This window comes from Danio rerio, chromosome 21 (genome assembly GCF_049306965.1).
Source record: "Danio rerio strain Tuebingen ecotype United States chromosome 21, GRCz12tu, whole genome shotgun sequence".
Classification (NCBI taxonomy): domain Eukaryota; kingdom Metazoa; phylum Chordata; class Actinopteri; order Cypriniformes; family Danionidae; genus Danio; species Danio rerio.
Window position 1 is genome coordinate 24,813,809 of NC_133196.1, and position 17,915 is coordinate 24,831,723.

The 17,915-nt window shown below is 32.1% G+C and overlaps 1 protein-coding gene across 11 annotated transcripts in view; it reads right to left on the minus strand.

Annotated features, from left to right (window-relative positions):
• ncam1a (neural cell adhesion molecule 1a) overlaps positions 1-17,915 on the minus strand; it is a 414,266-nt gene that overhangs the window by 35,160 nt on the left and 361,191 nt on the right. For all 11 annotated transcript variants that reach the window (XM_005161139.5, XM_068215774.1, XM_073934239.1 and 8 more), the window contains one exon: positions 605-729. In XM_005161139.5, coding sequence (XP_005161196.1) covers positions 605-729 — 125 coding nt within the window. The remainder of the gene's footprint in view (positions 1-604; positions 730-17,915) is intronic.

Here is a 17,915-nt window from a genome sequence, read left to right on the forward strand (position 1 = left end):
ATTTTTTGCTTGTAATTTTTTGGTCAAGATACAGCAACAACACAAATTAGTTGTTTAATTTAATTAATCTTAATTACAAATTTAAGATTTTTTAAGACCTTTTTAAGACCAGAAAAAAAGCATTTTAGATGTATGCAGGGTTAGGATTTTTTCTAATGGCCTGGTATTATTGTGTAATTGTTTTTATTTATTGTTTCCTGATTAGGGAATTTAATTTGTAGAATTTTCTCTAAAAATGTCTGTTGTGAATTGTATTTCTTTGGAATATTAAAAAAAAAAAAAAAAAAAAAAAAAAATATATATATATATATATAAACAATAAGGTTTTATTGGTGATTGGATGGTTGGTGGTCCACTTGAGTATACCTTTACTTGGACAGAATAAAATTAAGACCTTTTTAAAATGATTTAAGACCTAAAACACAATATTTCAGTGAATTTAAGACTTTTTAAGGCCTAAAGTTTAGTTTTTCACTGAAACACTAATAAGTCACAGATCCTTGAACAGTGTTACCTATTCATAACCATGTCACTGCTATAATGAGTAAATAATTCAGACGACAGGATGAGTTAAGTATGTTACCTGACGTCCAATCATACTCACAGCTCTGTAGCGCACTAGATAGTGTTTGATGGGAGAGCCCCCATCGTCCTGCTTGATAAAGTGCACCTTCATCTCATTGCCCGTGGACTGTGGCTTAGCCTCCAGTTTAGGAGGATTAGGTTCCCCTGAGGAGAAAAAAAGCCCTGCTGTTAGATGAAGCCCAGCACAGACTCCAGACACATTTTCACAGGAGAACATCCTTCAACAGCTCAGTTGTAATCTTTTTCTATGAACGGAGTTTACAATTCATTTCAACTTGCATCACATTCAATTGACTTAATCAAATATTGTTACATTTTATTCTACACATTTTTTTTTTTTTTTAAAGATCAGGAATCCTTTTTTTTTCAGTGTATTTAAGACAAGGCGTTACCATACTTCTTCCTAAAATGACATATTTAAAAGTGCAACTTAAGTAATATTGAATTATTTATGCACTAATTTGCAAACATTTCTAACACAAAAGTTTTTTTTAACATATTAAAGACTTTAAAAAGCTTTTCAGAGCATTTTTTGAGAATCCTGTTGATCATATAAAATATAAAAGCTATATAATCTATCTTAAAAATATTTAATCCATTATATAATCTATAATAATTATATATGAACAAATCCCTTTGTAAAACCCGGCAGAATGCAAATACAGTTGGAATCAGAATTATTAGCCCCTCTGTTTTTTCCCCTAATTTCTGTTTACAGATTTTTTCAACACATTTCTAAACATAACAGTTTTAATAACTCATTTCTAATAACTGATTTATTTTATCTTTGCCAAGATGACAGTAAATATTATTTGACTAGACATTTTTCAAGACTTCTGTACAGCTTAAAGTGACATTTAAGGCTTAACTAGGTTAACTAGTTAACTATGCAGGTTAGGAAATTAGGAAAGTTATTGTATAACGATGGTTTGTTCTGTAGACTATCGAAAAAAAAATACAGCTTAAATAGGCTAATAATTTTGACCTTAAAATGTTTTTTTTTTAAATGTAAAACTGCTTTTATCTTAGCTGAAATAAAACAAATAAGACTTTCTCCAGAAGAAAAAAATATTATCAGACATACTGTGAAATTTTCCTTGCATTGTTAAACATCAATTGAGAAATATGTAAAAAAAAATAAAAATACATTCAAAGGGTGGATAATAATTCTGACTTCAACTGTATGTGTAAAATAGTAAAAATTTCACTGAAAATACAAACGAAAAACGTTAAAAATATACAGAATTTACTTGAAGTGTCTAAGGTAAATTGAAACATGACTAACCAATTTTAGTTAAGGTTAGTTAAAACAAAACTTGTGACTTATCCGAAATTGACTTTAATATTTTCAATCAGCTTAATATAATGTAAGTTGAAATGACTTGTAAATGTAATTCAACTCAATTAAAAAATTTAAAACAGCAACAATTATTTTTTTAAATATACGACTTACGACTTAATATTTAATATACATTTAATATATGACTTGCAGATTTACTGTAGGAAATCTAATTAAAGTCCTAACAAATTGTAGCTTATATTCAATTAACACTATTGACCTAGCTGTGGAAAAACAAAAACAAAACATAAACCTATTTAAACTATGCACAAAAAAGGCTTAAATTAACAAATGTAATCAAAACACGAGATGTAACACTTTACATTCAAATCCCTTTCAGACAACTGAATTCCTCTGTTCTGGTTTTTGGCTAAACTATGGAGACATCTCATTGCAGAAGCATTTTTTTGGCAGCATAATGATGACTTCTGCCTCCCATCCTTCCAAATGTGGAGCATTAATGAAAGCGCTTGGCTCTTGTAAAAGCCGTTGGGCAGTAATGAGAGCTGGACCTGTGTTGGTGGCAGTGACGGAGAGAAAGTAATGCAGTCTCTGGGGGAGCTTGTTATCTCCACTTGCCCACTACTTAATGACAGAACTCCCATAATTATCCTTCGCACTTTGATTGGAGATTCTCTGCCATTACATTTAATAATATCAGCGGGGGGAAATGCGCATGTGTGGGCGCTTGTTTGGGATTTTTGCCGTCTACCTGTATCACTAGAGGAGGCCACAGCGCTCTGCTATCATTAGTCTTCATAAATAGCTGCCAGACAACAGGCCCTATTAGGAACTGGTGTGACACTGTGTTTATATACCAGAAAATATACTAAACATGACAAATGAGAGGAATTGCAGGTCAAGGCAATAGGATACCTGAATGTTTGACACAGAAATATAATCAACAACAACAACAAGTTAAATTTGATGCATTGGATTTAGTTTGGGTATTAGGTTTACATTCTCCTGGCAGAATCTGCTAGATGTTTATTCATTGTATTTTGCACAACAGCACGGGTAATAGAAAATTGTATTTGTGATCACTTTATATGGCCTCCTGTGAATTTTGTATTCTTTTTGCAATAATTTTTCTACTACTTTTTAACATTTCCCAAATAATGCTTACCAGTATTTACTTTTAGACTTTTTTCTTCTTGAGAAAGTCTTATTTATTTTAGTTTGGTTGGAATAAAAGCATTAAAAACGGGCGACACTGTTACACACTATGAAATATTTATTAAGCATTAGCAAGTAGTTAAATCATTATCTGTTAAGCATTAACTCTACATTAATAGATGATATTTAGCAGCTTATTAATGCAGCCACAAATGTTGTTTTCTTGACTTATAAGCACATTTGTATTGTGTCTAATTATATTTTTATACCTTGTTTAATTTTGTTTAATTTAAATTAATGCATTATTTACAAACTAGTTATTTAAGAACAGCTGGTGCTATCAGAGAATAAGAAAGCATAAATAAATGATTAATAAACAATTCAAATTAATATTCATATATCCTATTATTCAGGCATAATAGTTAATTTGTACATTAATAAATGCTTTATTAACTCAAATTCATCCAGTTTTGTGACCTAATCTAGGGTGAGGACTAGTTATGCTTTATTAATCCCTTATGAATGACAATTAAAGGCTCAGTTATATTCTAAACAGGAAAAAATAAAGAAAATAAACAGCTTTATTATTTTCTATTTATTTTAAGATACACAAATGAAACGAAAAATAAATCTTTGCAATCTTAACTAAAATAAAATTACTGTGCAGTTTAAACTTTGCTAAATAACATTGTAATGTTGTATTAAAATATATTGTGACAATCCTGTTATTTGGCAATATTTAAAGTTTACAGTAATTTTATTTTAATAAGACAACATTGCAAACATTTATTGTTTATTTGATACTAACCTTTTAATTGTCATTCATAAGGGATTTAGAAAGCATAAACAGTTCTCACTTTAGATTAGGTCACAAAACTGGATGAAGTTGAGTTAGTAAAGTGTTTATTAACATACATAGTAACCATTACTATATACCTGAATAATAAAATAAAATAAAAAAGCTGATTTTATTAGTTTATTAATCATTTATCAACTCATTCTGAATGATTCTATAAAGGCCACCAACTACTCTTAACCCCTTTAACTACCCCACCAAGAAAACAATGTTGGATTTCTTAACTCCTAATGTCACTAGTTAACACACTCAATGCATTTTTAAACAGTACTGGGCCAAGTGTAGGACCAATTTATTTAAACAAAAAATCTTCCAAATAAAACATGTTTGAACACTAGATCACCTTTTTTTTTTGAAGTATGTCAAATTCTCATTATACATGGTTTCTTTTTCTTTCTTTCTTTCTTTCTTTCTTTCTTTCTTTCTTTCTTTCTTTCTTTCTTTCTTTCTTTCTTTCTTTCTTTCTTTCTTTCTTTCTTTCTTTCTTTCTTTCTTTCTTTCTTTCTTTCTTTCTTTCTTTCTTTCTTTCTACAATAAAACCAAGTGTGTAACCAAGTCAAGTGTAGTAGAGCAACATGCTATGTTTGTTTGGTTTGATTTTTTTTTTGTAAACCAACAATGCTGTGCGTGAAAACCATTATTTAAAACAGCCATTCTTTATATGACTTTAACAGTCATTATTTAAAACAGTAAAACATGGTCAACCGTTTGGTAGAGCGGCAGTCAACAGGTTAAATACAAATGGTTTGTAAATAATGCAATATTGTACTTAGTAATGAAGAATTACTACATAATAAAGCATGAAAATACAATTATTAAGCACAGTATAAATGTTCTTGTAAGTCAAGAATACATAGTTTGTAGCTGTAGTTATAAACTGCTCACTAACGTCTATTAATGTAAAGTTAATGCTTAAGAGATAATGAATTAACTATTTGCTAAAGCTTAATAGATGTAGTTCATAGTGTGTAGTTATTATAAAGTGTTACCAAAAACTATTTGTGTCAAATAAAACTAGATTTTTCCCCCTCGATTGGTTACAAAACAAAACCACTCATGTTCAACGACTTGCCCAATTTACCTAACTTGTCTAGTTAACCAAAAATAACTTAGCTAAGCATTTTTATTAAAACGAAAAATGTATCTAAATTTGGACTTGTGTGAAACTTGTCTCTGTCAGATATGATGACATTAATTTTAAGAAAAGTTCAGAATTGTGAGATATCATCTAAAATAAATAAATAAAAGAAATGCATACAAAACATCAGTTTAATAATTTAAAAAAAAATAAATGAATCCATTTTTTCCTAGCAAAAACACACTAAATTGAAATGCCAATAAATATAGCAATATAAACAACCAAAAGAAAACCCAAACAAAACAACTTAAATAAATAAAGTTACACTGCTAATAATGTTTTTTTTTTTACTAGGAGTTATTAGCATGATTCTAGTCCAAATATCTAAATAAGCTTAAATCAAGAAACATTTCCTAGACAAGTACAAAAAATTGTCTTGTTTTCAGAAATAATAAGTCAAAATAAGTGGGTTTCTCCTTAAAATAAGCTAAATAATCTGTCAAAGGGGTATGTAAATTGATCTTAGTTCAAAGTGAAACTATTTTGCTTGTTTTAAGAAGAAACTCACTTATTTTTAAATGATTATTACTGAAAACAAGACAATATGTCTTGCTTGTCTAGGAAATGCTTTGCAATTTAGGAATGTTTAGATATTTGCACTAGAAAGAAGACAAAAACTATAGGACAAGCATTTTTTTTTTTGCTGTGTACTTTACAAATATTCATCTCCTCCTGGACAGCAGTATAACAGATTCTGCAATGGCATATGTAAACCTGTAAACATCAACTTTCTTTGTAAACGTTAGTTATGATCTCACATGCTGATACATCTCTTTGTAGTAATCTGTAATTAAGCTTCATTTACGTTAAAGGCATTTTTGAAAATTTCAGACCATCAGGCAGTTAGTTTGCGCATGCATGAAAACAGAGGCTCGTGGCTCCTGATGAATTGAAGCTTGATTAAAGTTTGCAATCAAATGCTGCAATTTAAAGGAAGACAAGTTAATTTAAGACAAGCGGTGCAAGAGGGATGGCAGTTAAACAAGTTATTGGAGATTCCAGTCATCATTTCCAGTTAGCTGAAACATGTCCAGATGCTAAGAAGACAAAGAGGGAAAGATTAGGGTTACAGAGTGAAACATGCTCTACCATGCAGAAGGCGGATTAGACTTAAGGGTCATGGATTATTGTGCCACTTCATCATGACTAATAATAGCCACTATCATGACATACTGTATTTCAGGAAGAGATACTACAGGAAAAAAAAATTACAGAGACAGCATCTTATCTTAAACCAAGTGTTTGGTTAAAAATGTGATAAAAGAAAGAGTAGAAGTGTTTTCTTTAAGGTGAAGCTGTTTCTCTTTTGCATATTTGGAACAGCAGACCGGGACAGTGAGCAGGATTCATCCATGAGACAAAGATGTAGAATTAGGACATGCATGAGAGGCTTACAGACGGAGACGAGAGACAGAGAACAGAAGTGTGTGAAAAATGTGTTCATGCAATGGCATAACATCGGTGATTCTACTTTTGGTAGAAAAAAATCAAGCATACTGTATATCTATTATATAAAGCACATTCATGATGTTTGATTTTTTTTTTGTACGAGAACAATTAAAGATGAGCTTCCTTTTTGTTGAATGAGCTTCTGAGTTGTTTTTTAAGCCCAAAGTATACTTTATCTTTTATATAAGGTATGCCTACAGCACAGGTGACGCAAATGTCATCATCAGCACAGCTTGCATGTATTGTACGCTTGCAGTACAATTATTTCAGACATGCAATTATTTTCAAATAAATGTCAATGGGGCAGTACCTTTTCAAAAGGTATACTTTTGTACATAAATGGTCCATAATGGTGCCTTAAAGGTACATATTATTATATAAAGGTGTGCCTTTGTATCATGAAAAGTGCAAAAGTGTACCTTTTGAAAAGCTACCACCCCAGTGACAGCTTTTGTACATATATTGCTGAGAATTTATCTCGCATGTGCTTTGATTTTTTTACTTATTTATTTTGTTTTATATTTTATTTCGTATTTGTCCACAGGGAGACAACATTGGACCATAAAAAGAATGAAAAGTAACAGAGCAAACACAAAAACAACATACTACTGATAACTGAAAAAAGGCACTATTCATGTGTTAGGCTGCATTTACACTGCAGATCTTGATGGTCAATTCCAATTTTGTGACTGTTTCTGATTTTTTTTGATGACCTGCTTACATCATCTTTTAAAAGTGACTCATATCCGGTTTTCTGCATTTACACAGCATACGGTAAAGGCACAATGACCAGGTAAAAACAAAAGTGGGTGCTGACTGACAGTTGATAATGAAGGCGCACTCTTTTTTCAATTAACATATGTAATGTGTTAGGTTTTACTATAGTTTATGACAGAAAAAACTTTTCATTTTTGCCATCTTCTTTTAATCTAGGCCTTTTTAAGCCAGTAGGCATCTTAATGTAATGTCCATGGTGTTCTTTATGCATTTGATGTATGAAACTATATTATTTTATAATGGTTACATGGCGGATGTTGCGCTCTCTCTCTCTCTCTCTCTCTCTCTCTCTCTCTCTCTCTCTCTCTCTCTCTCTCTCTCTCTCTCCCTCTCTCTCTCTGTCTTTATTAAATGCTTAAAACATGCTATATGGCAATATAAAAGCTTTTTTAGTCCTTGTGTATGAGATTTAAGGTTTGCTGAAGTCTGTTCCGAAAAAAAGTGTCACAGTTGTCATTCTATAAGGTTTTAATGATGCGCGACTCACATTGACAGGTGTAAATCAGATCTACCTGCTTACAATGCTGACACGAGGGCACAGATCCGATTCATATCAGATAAATTTCCACTTATGAACAAGGCCTGAATCTGATTTGAGTAAATCATAATCCATGTGATTTTTTTGTTTTGCTTACACATACATGGGCCATTTCTGATCTGGGCCACATGAGAGAAAAAAACATCAGAATTGAGTAACTCGAAGCATGCAGTGTAAATGCAGCTTTAGAGAATTAAAAGATATCTGTAACTCTTTTTTATTTTGCAGGATTATAAAATCCTATCCTGTTTATTGGTTAACCCTTTCACACATAAGTTTTACCGTAGATACTCCCACTGACCCTCCATGTGTGAGCTTTTGAATGTGACCTTAATTTAACTTTAAATTTTTCATGACGATGAAACAATTATGAAATGCATTTGAAAGTGCAAAGTGCATTTGAAACTATGAAACTATGTATATCTAGCTAGTTTGAATAAATCACCTTTTAGTTTGACACATTGACAGTACAGAATAACTCTTTTGGATCATTAGAATCATTTGTTTCATGTGTCAGAACAGAAAAGAGGCTCTTGGGATCACGTATACTATAAATGGTACATCCTTTTGATTTACAAAGGTTTTTATTGATGCTCTAGGACAAAGGTGCCCAAACTTTTTCTAATAAAGGGCCAAAAGCCAAACTTGATTGAGGACTGTGGGTCGAAGTTGAATATACTAAACTGTATTACCATAAATTTGCCATGTGTGATTTCCTAATTTATTAGCTAATATTTAAATATAACTAGACAATCTTGCTTTAAAACAAATTAATGAAGCAGTATCATTTTAAATGTTTTATAATTAACTTATTATAGTAAAAATGTAAAAAATCCTATTTATAACACAATAGAGATCAATGTTGAATACACTAATCGAGCTGCTCCAGCCCTTGCTTTTACCTTGATTTGCTTGCTGATGTCTTGTGCACTGTTCTCTATCTGTCAAGTGGCAGTATTTACATTGTAAAACTGATTTATTTACAACATTTATTTTTAGTTGGCTTTTTTATAGCTCCTCAATTAAACAAAGAAACAAATGGTTATGTTAAAATGACAATCTCTGTCAAAGGCTTTCACCGCAACCAACTACCTATCATTCTCCATCTCTTTTCAGATAGGATGGTCGGGGTTGGGCCAAACCATAGGTTACTATGCAGTGCCCTTCTTTGGGCACCTCTGCTCTAGGAAGTCAGAACAGCTATTAAAGTATCATTATAAAGTATTTGTACATAGATGATGTAAATAAAAATTTAATAATTACCTATATATATATATATATATATATATATATATATATATATATATATATATATATATATATATATATATATATATTTTTTTTTTTTTCATTTACTTACCTTTTTTTTAACCTGTGCCTTTACTTTAAAGTGTAAACAATGGACTCAATGAATTAATCTTTCTAGTGCATGTGTAATTTTACCCACTGCATTATATTTAAAAACAAAGCATACTCTGGGCTTGAAGTAACTCTGTAAGATATTAAGTTTAATGAAATAACGAGATTTTCTCAAAAAATTGCATCATTCATTAAAAAAAATCAAGAGTTGAAGTGATAAAGTAAGAATAATTTGATAAGAGTAAAATATACATTGAAAAATCAACACGTTCAGCATGCAGAGCACTCTGCAGCATGTGTAGGAGACTAAGCTTTGGGATTGCAGTGTCTGATGGTTTTCAAAAAGCCAAATAAAGTAGGTGGTGAGAGATTTCTGAAGGATGAATGACTCAGGAATGAAATGGCTCATAAATCCTGCTGGTACTGGGTGGGCGTTTCTTCTGTCTTCCCCTCATTAACTTGTCTGTTCTCACTGTTAATGCGAACAATGGGCAAAAAAAAAAGAAGCAAAAAAATAAACAAAACAAAAACATAAATCAACAAAAAATTACCTTCTGTTCACCAGCGAAGACGACATCATCAGCACCATGCAAGAGTCATATGACAAAGTCACATGATACGCACGTACATGAGTGGTGGAAAGGAAAGTGGAAGGGGGGGAGGGGTCACATGGAAAATACAAAACATTGAAAAAAATTATACAAACATGGAACGTGTTAAGACCAAAAAGTACAAACAGAAACACAAACAACAAAAAGAAAACATAAATTATAAACATAAATACTTCTCTGTCACATTAGATACAGCGTGTATACTGTAGGTCCATAAAGCAATTTCCAGACAGTCGATTTCTGAAATTCCAATACAAATCAAAGTACTTAAGAAACAACCTGATATCATCTCAGGCCATTTTAAATTATTCAGGGTAAGAATAGGGTCCAAATTGCTTTATGAATCCACTTCACCAGGAGCAGTATTTCCTCTGACTGCGAGCGGTACTTTTGACAAGAGGATTCAAATGCAGCTCTCTTGCAGTGTACATTGAATTATAAATGCTTGTGCAGATTGAAAGGAATCAGTGGTATTGTAAAACCCAGCTGAAACTGAAGCAGGCCAGCCAAAGGCAGAGGAAACGCATTTATGTGGACGGGATACAGACAGAAATCGGCATCATCTACCAGACATGAAGCCGGATGCTACAGAATGATATGAATTGTCCGAACTACTGTGTGAAGAGTTTCAGACAATACAACACAAAAATAAAAACGTTGATCTAGGATTATTCATTCAAACTGATTCTAGATCAGCACAGTGGTGTACATATGTAGGGCTCAAGTGAGATAAGTGGAGTAGAATAGTGAAAAGCAGCACCTTCCACCCAAAACTAAATGTCTACAGTCTATACTAGATCAAATGCTGGATTGGTAGACCTTCAGGCACACTCTATAAATAAATATTAGTAGAAGTCTCCATAAGAGCAGCTGGTTTTCATTTGTATATAAAAAATACACTTAAACCATGCTTTTTTATTTCATTTTATAAAATAAAAACTCTCTTCAACACAATGCATGTAGTTATATATACATATTTTGCCTTATTTAGTTTGACCTTTTGTTGCATGAAACATTCTAGATTAAAATCATGCACATCCTAGATTAAAATTATTAATATACTACGAATAAAATACCAATATAAAAGACTGAAACAAAATCTATATTTTCCTTATAAAATATCACTTAATTTTATTTAAACAATACACAAAAAGCAAGCTTTAATGTTGCTAACATGCTTTTAGTATTTTGAAACAAATTAGCATACTGTGAGCATCTATATGAATTATTTTATATGATTCTAAAATGAATTAATTAACAACCAGTTTCTAGCATGCATTAGCCTGATGTTAGTGTTCAGTATCTTGAATAAGCATGTATTAAGCATAAATTAACAGACTAATTCATACTTGATACATGCTCACAATGTCTTTGCATGTTTTCAGCATAAATTAGCAATTAAAATGTTTCTAACAGAAATTAGAGATATTGCTAAACTTAGTTAGCTTGCTACTAGCATAATTGTGGTAGGAATAGTAAATCCTCCCAGGACAAATGTCATTCAACCACACTAGATCAGACTAAAGCCAATTTAAAGATGCTAGACTTTTGTGCTGCATACAGGTGTAGTAACAAGCAAACAAAAAAACAAAGCATAAAGGCAGAAGTAAGATTTATTTTTTTTACGATTTTGTATGTTACAAACTTTTGTGCAAAAGTAAAAATTATTGATGATAGTACAGTCACTTACTGCACTGACCATAAGGATTTTTGAACAAAATTAGCAAACAATGTAAATGAAATACAATAACAAGATGCTGCGGTGTCAGAAATTTGTATTATTGCCAGCTAGTTTTTGAAGTAACTAATAAGGGTAACTGATAACATAACAGTGCCTGTGCCTTAATGTGCATACACCATAAATTATTGAATATTAAAAATTTTATATACTTTTTACATCAGAAAGGTGGATATTCACATTGAGATACAGGGATATCGATGGTTCAAACACCGGTTATGATGGAGATTCATTCATAAACGTATTGCTCCCTCCCTTAGAATTAGAAGTGAAAGCAGGAGAGGGTGTGTGTTTCAGGACACGGATTAGATCAAATTTAACAGGGAGGGAGATAATACATTTTCATGCACACAAACACATGCTCTTGGTTGGTAATGCCTGTGTGGTCACTTATCTATCAATGTAGAAAAGGGATGTAAAATTATAATTTTTGTAATTAGAAAAATATATATTTGCAAACTGACCACCAAGAAAACTCTCGGTCATAATTATATGTATATATGTTTGTACATCTATGGCCAGTCCTCCACTGCACCTTGGTTCCACATTCATTTAAAAGGAGCACGTGTACTAAAATGGCGGCTCTATAAACACATTCCTTCCGATAGATACCAACAGCGTAGGCGGCATCTAATGTAAATATCGATGGAAATTTACTTAATGAATTAGCATGCTAGCATTAATTTGCATGCTGCTAGCAAGAATTAATTTCACTGGCACGTTTTTTGAATGAATCAGCATGACCCTAGCAAATGTAAAGTATGCTGCATGTTTTAGGTTAGTTTCAAATTCTAACATGTCTGGAGAGTGTAAGAATTGAAATATTACAAATATTTTTGATGTCTTTGAAAATTCAAAACATGAGCTGAAAACAGGGCCAATTGACTCCACAACCTAGCAGGTGGGAATGCGGGAAAAACCAGTTCCTGCTGCATTTGCATCTGAGTCTGCTGAAACTCGGCTTCGTCCACCCCATCTCACACATATGGTCATTTCAATGTTTGAATGTTCTAGATTAACCAAACTGACTTTAACTATCATGCTTGATATCATTTGAAATGTCTCAGTGCGACTGGTACAATGGTCTCATTTTCTCAGAAATAGACAAAATCAAAACAATAAATATATAACTTCAGGCATCTTTTGAACCACTGTGAAGGGTGTGACTTTTCCACAGGCAGCACTAAATGGGAATGCTTTTGTTATGCACACACCCCCTTCCTTGAGGGAATTCTTGGATTATTTAAGGTAAGGTTTGAAAAAGGCTCAGGGCGATTCTGCCTAACCAGATCTGCCCATAACATGGAGCCTGCTCCATGTTATGTAAAATTTAAAGTCAGGTATGCATCTTTCATCTTGGATTTATCTTTGATAATTTGATGTTTTGTATTGATCATTTTTGAATTGACTGATTGAATTGGCATAATACATTTACCTGACTAATAAATTATAATGTTTGACCATATTTTGCTCACTCTGTAATTATTAATTCAAGTAGATTACGCTGTATCCTTGTTTCCGCACGTCTTGCGTCAGGTCAGTAGACGGACTAAAATCCAGTTGAGATGGAGCATTGGGCACACTAATTGTGTTTTAGGGATCCGACTGACTCTTGATATTGATTCAAGTGTACTTAGGTGGAAAGGGCGTTAACTTCCGTCTAGGTCAACAAGTTGTTGCACGACTAACCTAGATTGGGTACCCGACCTTTGTTTGAAGAAGATTATTCTAAATTAAGTTCATATGTGAAACCATGGGCTTGGTGAAAACCAAAGTTACTGTAGAGTCCAGTAGTCGGGTACATTTATATTAATGCCCTAACCTCTAATTAGAAATGATGATTGTCTTAACTCAAGGGTGTACACCTAAGCGGGACTAACCAAAAGTACTTTAGAACGAGCGTGCTGGTAGCGGCCATCTAAAGTATTAGTCAATTACCTCTGTTTAATATTCAAGACTGACCGGAGTGCGACCGTGAGGGACGCCTTCGGCCGAGGCGATTTCTCTAAGCGACATGAGCACCCGAATGAACGGATGTAATAGTTACTAGTGAAGACAAAAGGTTCAAACATTTATCTAAATTATATATTGATATAATCTTCTTAATGCTTTATGATTGGAGTCAGATAAAACTAAAGATAAATATATTAATATTCTAAACCACCTCATACTAAAATTGGAGTCAGATATGAGTTAAATTTAAGGTAAATCAACATTGTGCACTGGAAAGACCGAACAGGCATTAAACCTTCATCCACCAGTGGACACCGGCATTGGGCCTACTGGGTGGACCCTACAAGAGAATGGATTAGTACGTTGAGAGGATGATTTTAGCAGTAATTAACTTGCTACTAGCACATTTAAAGTATGTAGCATGTCTATGCTAATCACCAGGCTTTACTAGTGACAGCTTCAGTGTTCAGTATATAAGAGTACACCCCTCACAAATCTCTCATTTAGATGAATATTTTCTATAGGAAGCTTCACAATATTATATCCATACATATACATTGAATTAGTCAGTACTGAAGCCACATCTGTAGCTAATCTAACAAAATAACTTATGAAAGCGGTCCAAAACTAGTACACCCAAATATATGTTATAGAAAAATATTAAATTCAAAATTAAAAAAAGAAAAAAAAAATCAGGAGAAACAACATTTTTTAAAAAATTGTTGAAATGTTGTAGTTTGTAATTTTCTTTTCCAATATTTCACAGGAATTTAAATGTATTATCTTTATGTTTCTGAAGATGTTGAGGGACCTAAATATTATTTTATTAAATATTTCTGTTTAATAAATGTTTTATTTAAATGCACCAAAATATATGACACATATTCACTGAAAAATGGGATGTACTCAATTACATAGCTTAACTTAGCATAATTAACTGTATAGCTGAATAGAGAGATGAAGATAGAAGTTGTGAGCTCCATGACATTCTAAGTCATTGTATGTGTTTTGGAAACATATATAGAATAAAACACCAGTTTATCATGATGGACATGAGATAAATTTGGCGGTTGTCGAAAGTTTTAGGAGGAGACATGTTCAAAAATGTTCTGCATACATAAAAAAATAGATTAATAAACTATCTAATACTTGGAAATATTTTGTCCATATTTTGACAAATTCTAGTGTTTAAGTTTGCAATCTGAGACAGATGACTGTACCAAATAAAGAGAACAAATCAACATATTACACAAATTCACTAACATTCAAAATAATAGCACACATTTACTTTGAAGCTATTGGAAATGAGTTTCTGTAAACCACCAGGGTTCCTTACAAACTCTATCTGCCAAGCAAATTAGAAAGACTGAAATCTTCATGCTGATTATGACTCATTATCATAGAAAAGACAGATCTTTTGTTTGCTTATCTACTCACACAACCCTAAAAACCAAAGCCTTAAAAATACTATTATATTTTAATTTCTTTGACGTCTGGAAGTTTTAGCTTGGTACCATCTTAAACCTGCCACTCAATGTCAACTAAGCAGACAATAGTCAAACAACCGCCTACTCTTAAGATAAAGACCCTGTCATTTCTCTGACTGAATGAGATAGAATAGCTGTCTCCCAGAAGGAACTATGTTTCAGCAAAAAAAAACTCCTTTTCAGACCTTCCCAATTTGTGGTCTGTTTGTCGAGAGATCAGGAGTAATCCGGGCTGTCATGGTAACTCTATTTTCAGACTAACGCTTGGTGGCGTCTCTCCCAGGATTGCAGGAAGTAAGAGAGCATGTTTTCAGTGTTCAGGATCAAAATGGGCTTGTGTAGAAAACAGACAGGCAAACATAGAGCATCAAATACACAGATGTCTATTGTAAATTTGGTGAGTCTGTAGTTTTGTGCAACGTAATCCAAAGAACTCCATTACATCTGTGCACTTAAATGGTTCATTTCAAGACAATGATTCCTGTAGTAATCTCTTAATATGAAAGCACCTGTTAAATGACTACATGCTCAAATATCTAAGGGATGTCATGTATTCAACCCAGACTCATAAAAATTTTTCATTTTCAAAAAATTATTCAGTAATGTTGCTTTTTGCCTGATTTGCCGCAGCTTCAAAGTTAAATATCTGGAAAATATCTGACTGGTGCATGCTGACCTTGTAAAGGCATACAAACATTGTGAAGTACAAACACAAATATCTATCATCTGTGCCGGAAATTGGTGTTTTACGTCACAATGTTTAGAAGCCTTTCCAAGGTCAGATAATGAACAATTCACTACAGTGTGCATTTGGATATGGCGGGTCAGGAAATTCATCTTCGTGACCTGCACTCAGACAACATTCTGTTCTAAAAAGGCTAATATTTTTCCAGAATCATTTGTCCCATACAATATGGGGGATTTACATAATATTTATCATTCATTCATTTTATTTGCAGCTTAGTTCTTTATTAATCTGGGGTCACCACAGCGGAATGAATCGCCAACTTATCCAGCATATGCTTTAAGCAGCGGATGCACTTCAAGCTGCAACCCATCTTTGGGAAAAACATAATATTTATTTTTAATTCTAATAACTTTCCACAGTATTTAAAATAGATCTGTACTGCAGTAGATGCCTAACTTTATTGACATATAAGATCTAAGACTGCTTAATATAGATTGTATTTAGGTTTTATTTTAAATCGTATTTAAATTTTACCTGTGACTGATTGGCATGATTTGTGCAGTGACCACCAGAGGTGTGGACTCGAGTCATGTGACTTGGACTCGAGTCAGACTCGAGTCATGAATTTGATGACTTCAGACTCGACTTGACAAAATATAAAAAGACTTGCAACTCGACTTGGACTTGAACATAAATGACTCGGACTTTCACTTGGACTTGCGCCTATTGACTTGTAAAGACTTGCTACTTTCTATAAAAAGCCCAAAGATAAAAAGTATGTTGACACAGAACGCTCAATCTCTGCGTGTGTGTGACAGAGAGCATGCACACATACTTTCGACCACTAGCGCTTTGTGGCGCACTTCCGTGTTTTTGCACCAGCGGGAAATTTGAAGATGCCATTTTCATTCTGACTCGGAGAGTGAAATAAACACATCCGCGATCTGCTCCTTTTGTTTTATTCAGCGGATTTACAACATCTGTCATAGGTAAGAGACTTTACTACTCGCAATGTGTTACTGTTGTGCAAAAGCATTGTTTTACTGTTGTGTAAAAGTCAATGAACTTCAGTTTTTTTTAAACCAAATTTACCCTCTCGTGATTTATATCATATAATTATGAATGAACATGGCTGTAATTTATGTTTTTGCACTTGGTCGTTTGTGTCAATGCGCATATTATGTTTTATCTTTGTGTTTTGCCCATCCTCTGACAGTTTTTTCTAACTATTTAATTAGTAGTAACATCAATTACATGCCATAATAACTAGATATATAATTTATTTTTAAAGCTCTTAAAACTGTAAAAAAAAAAAAAAAATTTTTTTTTGTTATTTTCTGGTGACATTTTGCAATAAGGTTTCTTTAGTTAATCTATGTACTAACATGAACTAATAATGAATTATACTTCTAAACCTTTATTAATTATAGTTTAACATTGACTATTGCATTATTACAATTTAAAGTTATGCTTGTTAACATTAATGTTAATGCACTGTGAGTTAACAAAAATTAACCAATAATTTTATTTCCATTAATTAAAGCATAAAATAATGAATACTGTAATGAACTGCACTGCATTGTTTGTTCACATTAGTACATGCATAAACTTAATTAATTAATACAACCTTATTGTAAAGTGCTACATTTTTCATATTTTGGATTAATACTATTAATTTTATTTAGTATTTAAAACCTTAAAGGTATTTTATTATTGTTGATGTTATGCCTCTTAGCAATATTTTAGTCCTCTATATGGTTTTTAATTAAATTTTTTATTGCGAGATTGTAATGTAATGCATATATATTGTTGAATTTCTGTTTGTTTGTTTTTCTGTATTTCCCCCTTTATATTTAAGGCTTATCTACTATTTTTAAAGTACTTAAAACCAACCATCTAATAAAAAATACAATTAGCAATCACATTTTGTTTCAGGAGTGTTTGTTCCTGTTTTGTAGGACTCTTATTTTAACATATTTCATTTGGAAACACTTGACTGATCATTCAATTAAAGTTTTACCTTTATTATTCCATCACTCAATGAGATCATTTAATTGTGAGTTAAATTACTCCATTTGTAATTGTTTTTAAATAAACTAAAAACGAAGACTTGTTTTATTCAGTTTGTTGAATGTGAACTTTTCTACTTAACATATTAAAAGATATTTAAAACCACTATGAATGTATTTAAACTAATATTTAAATTTATATAACTGTTTCACTGTGGGTATTTCTATTTTAATTTATTTAGCACATTTATTGGCTATTCAAACATGAAAAT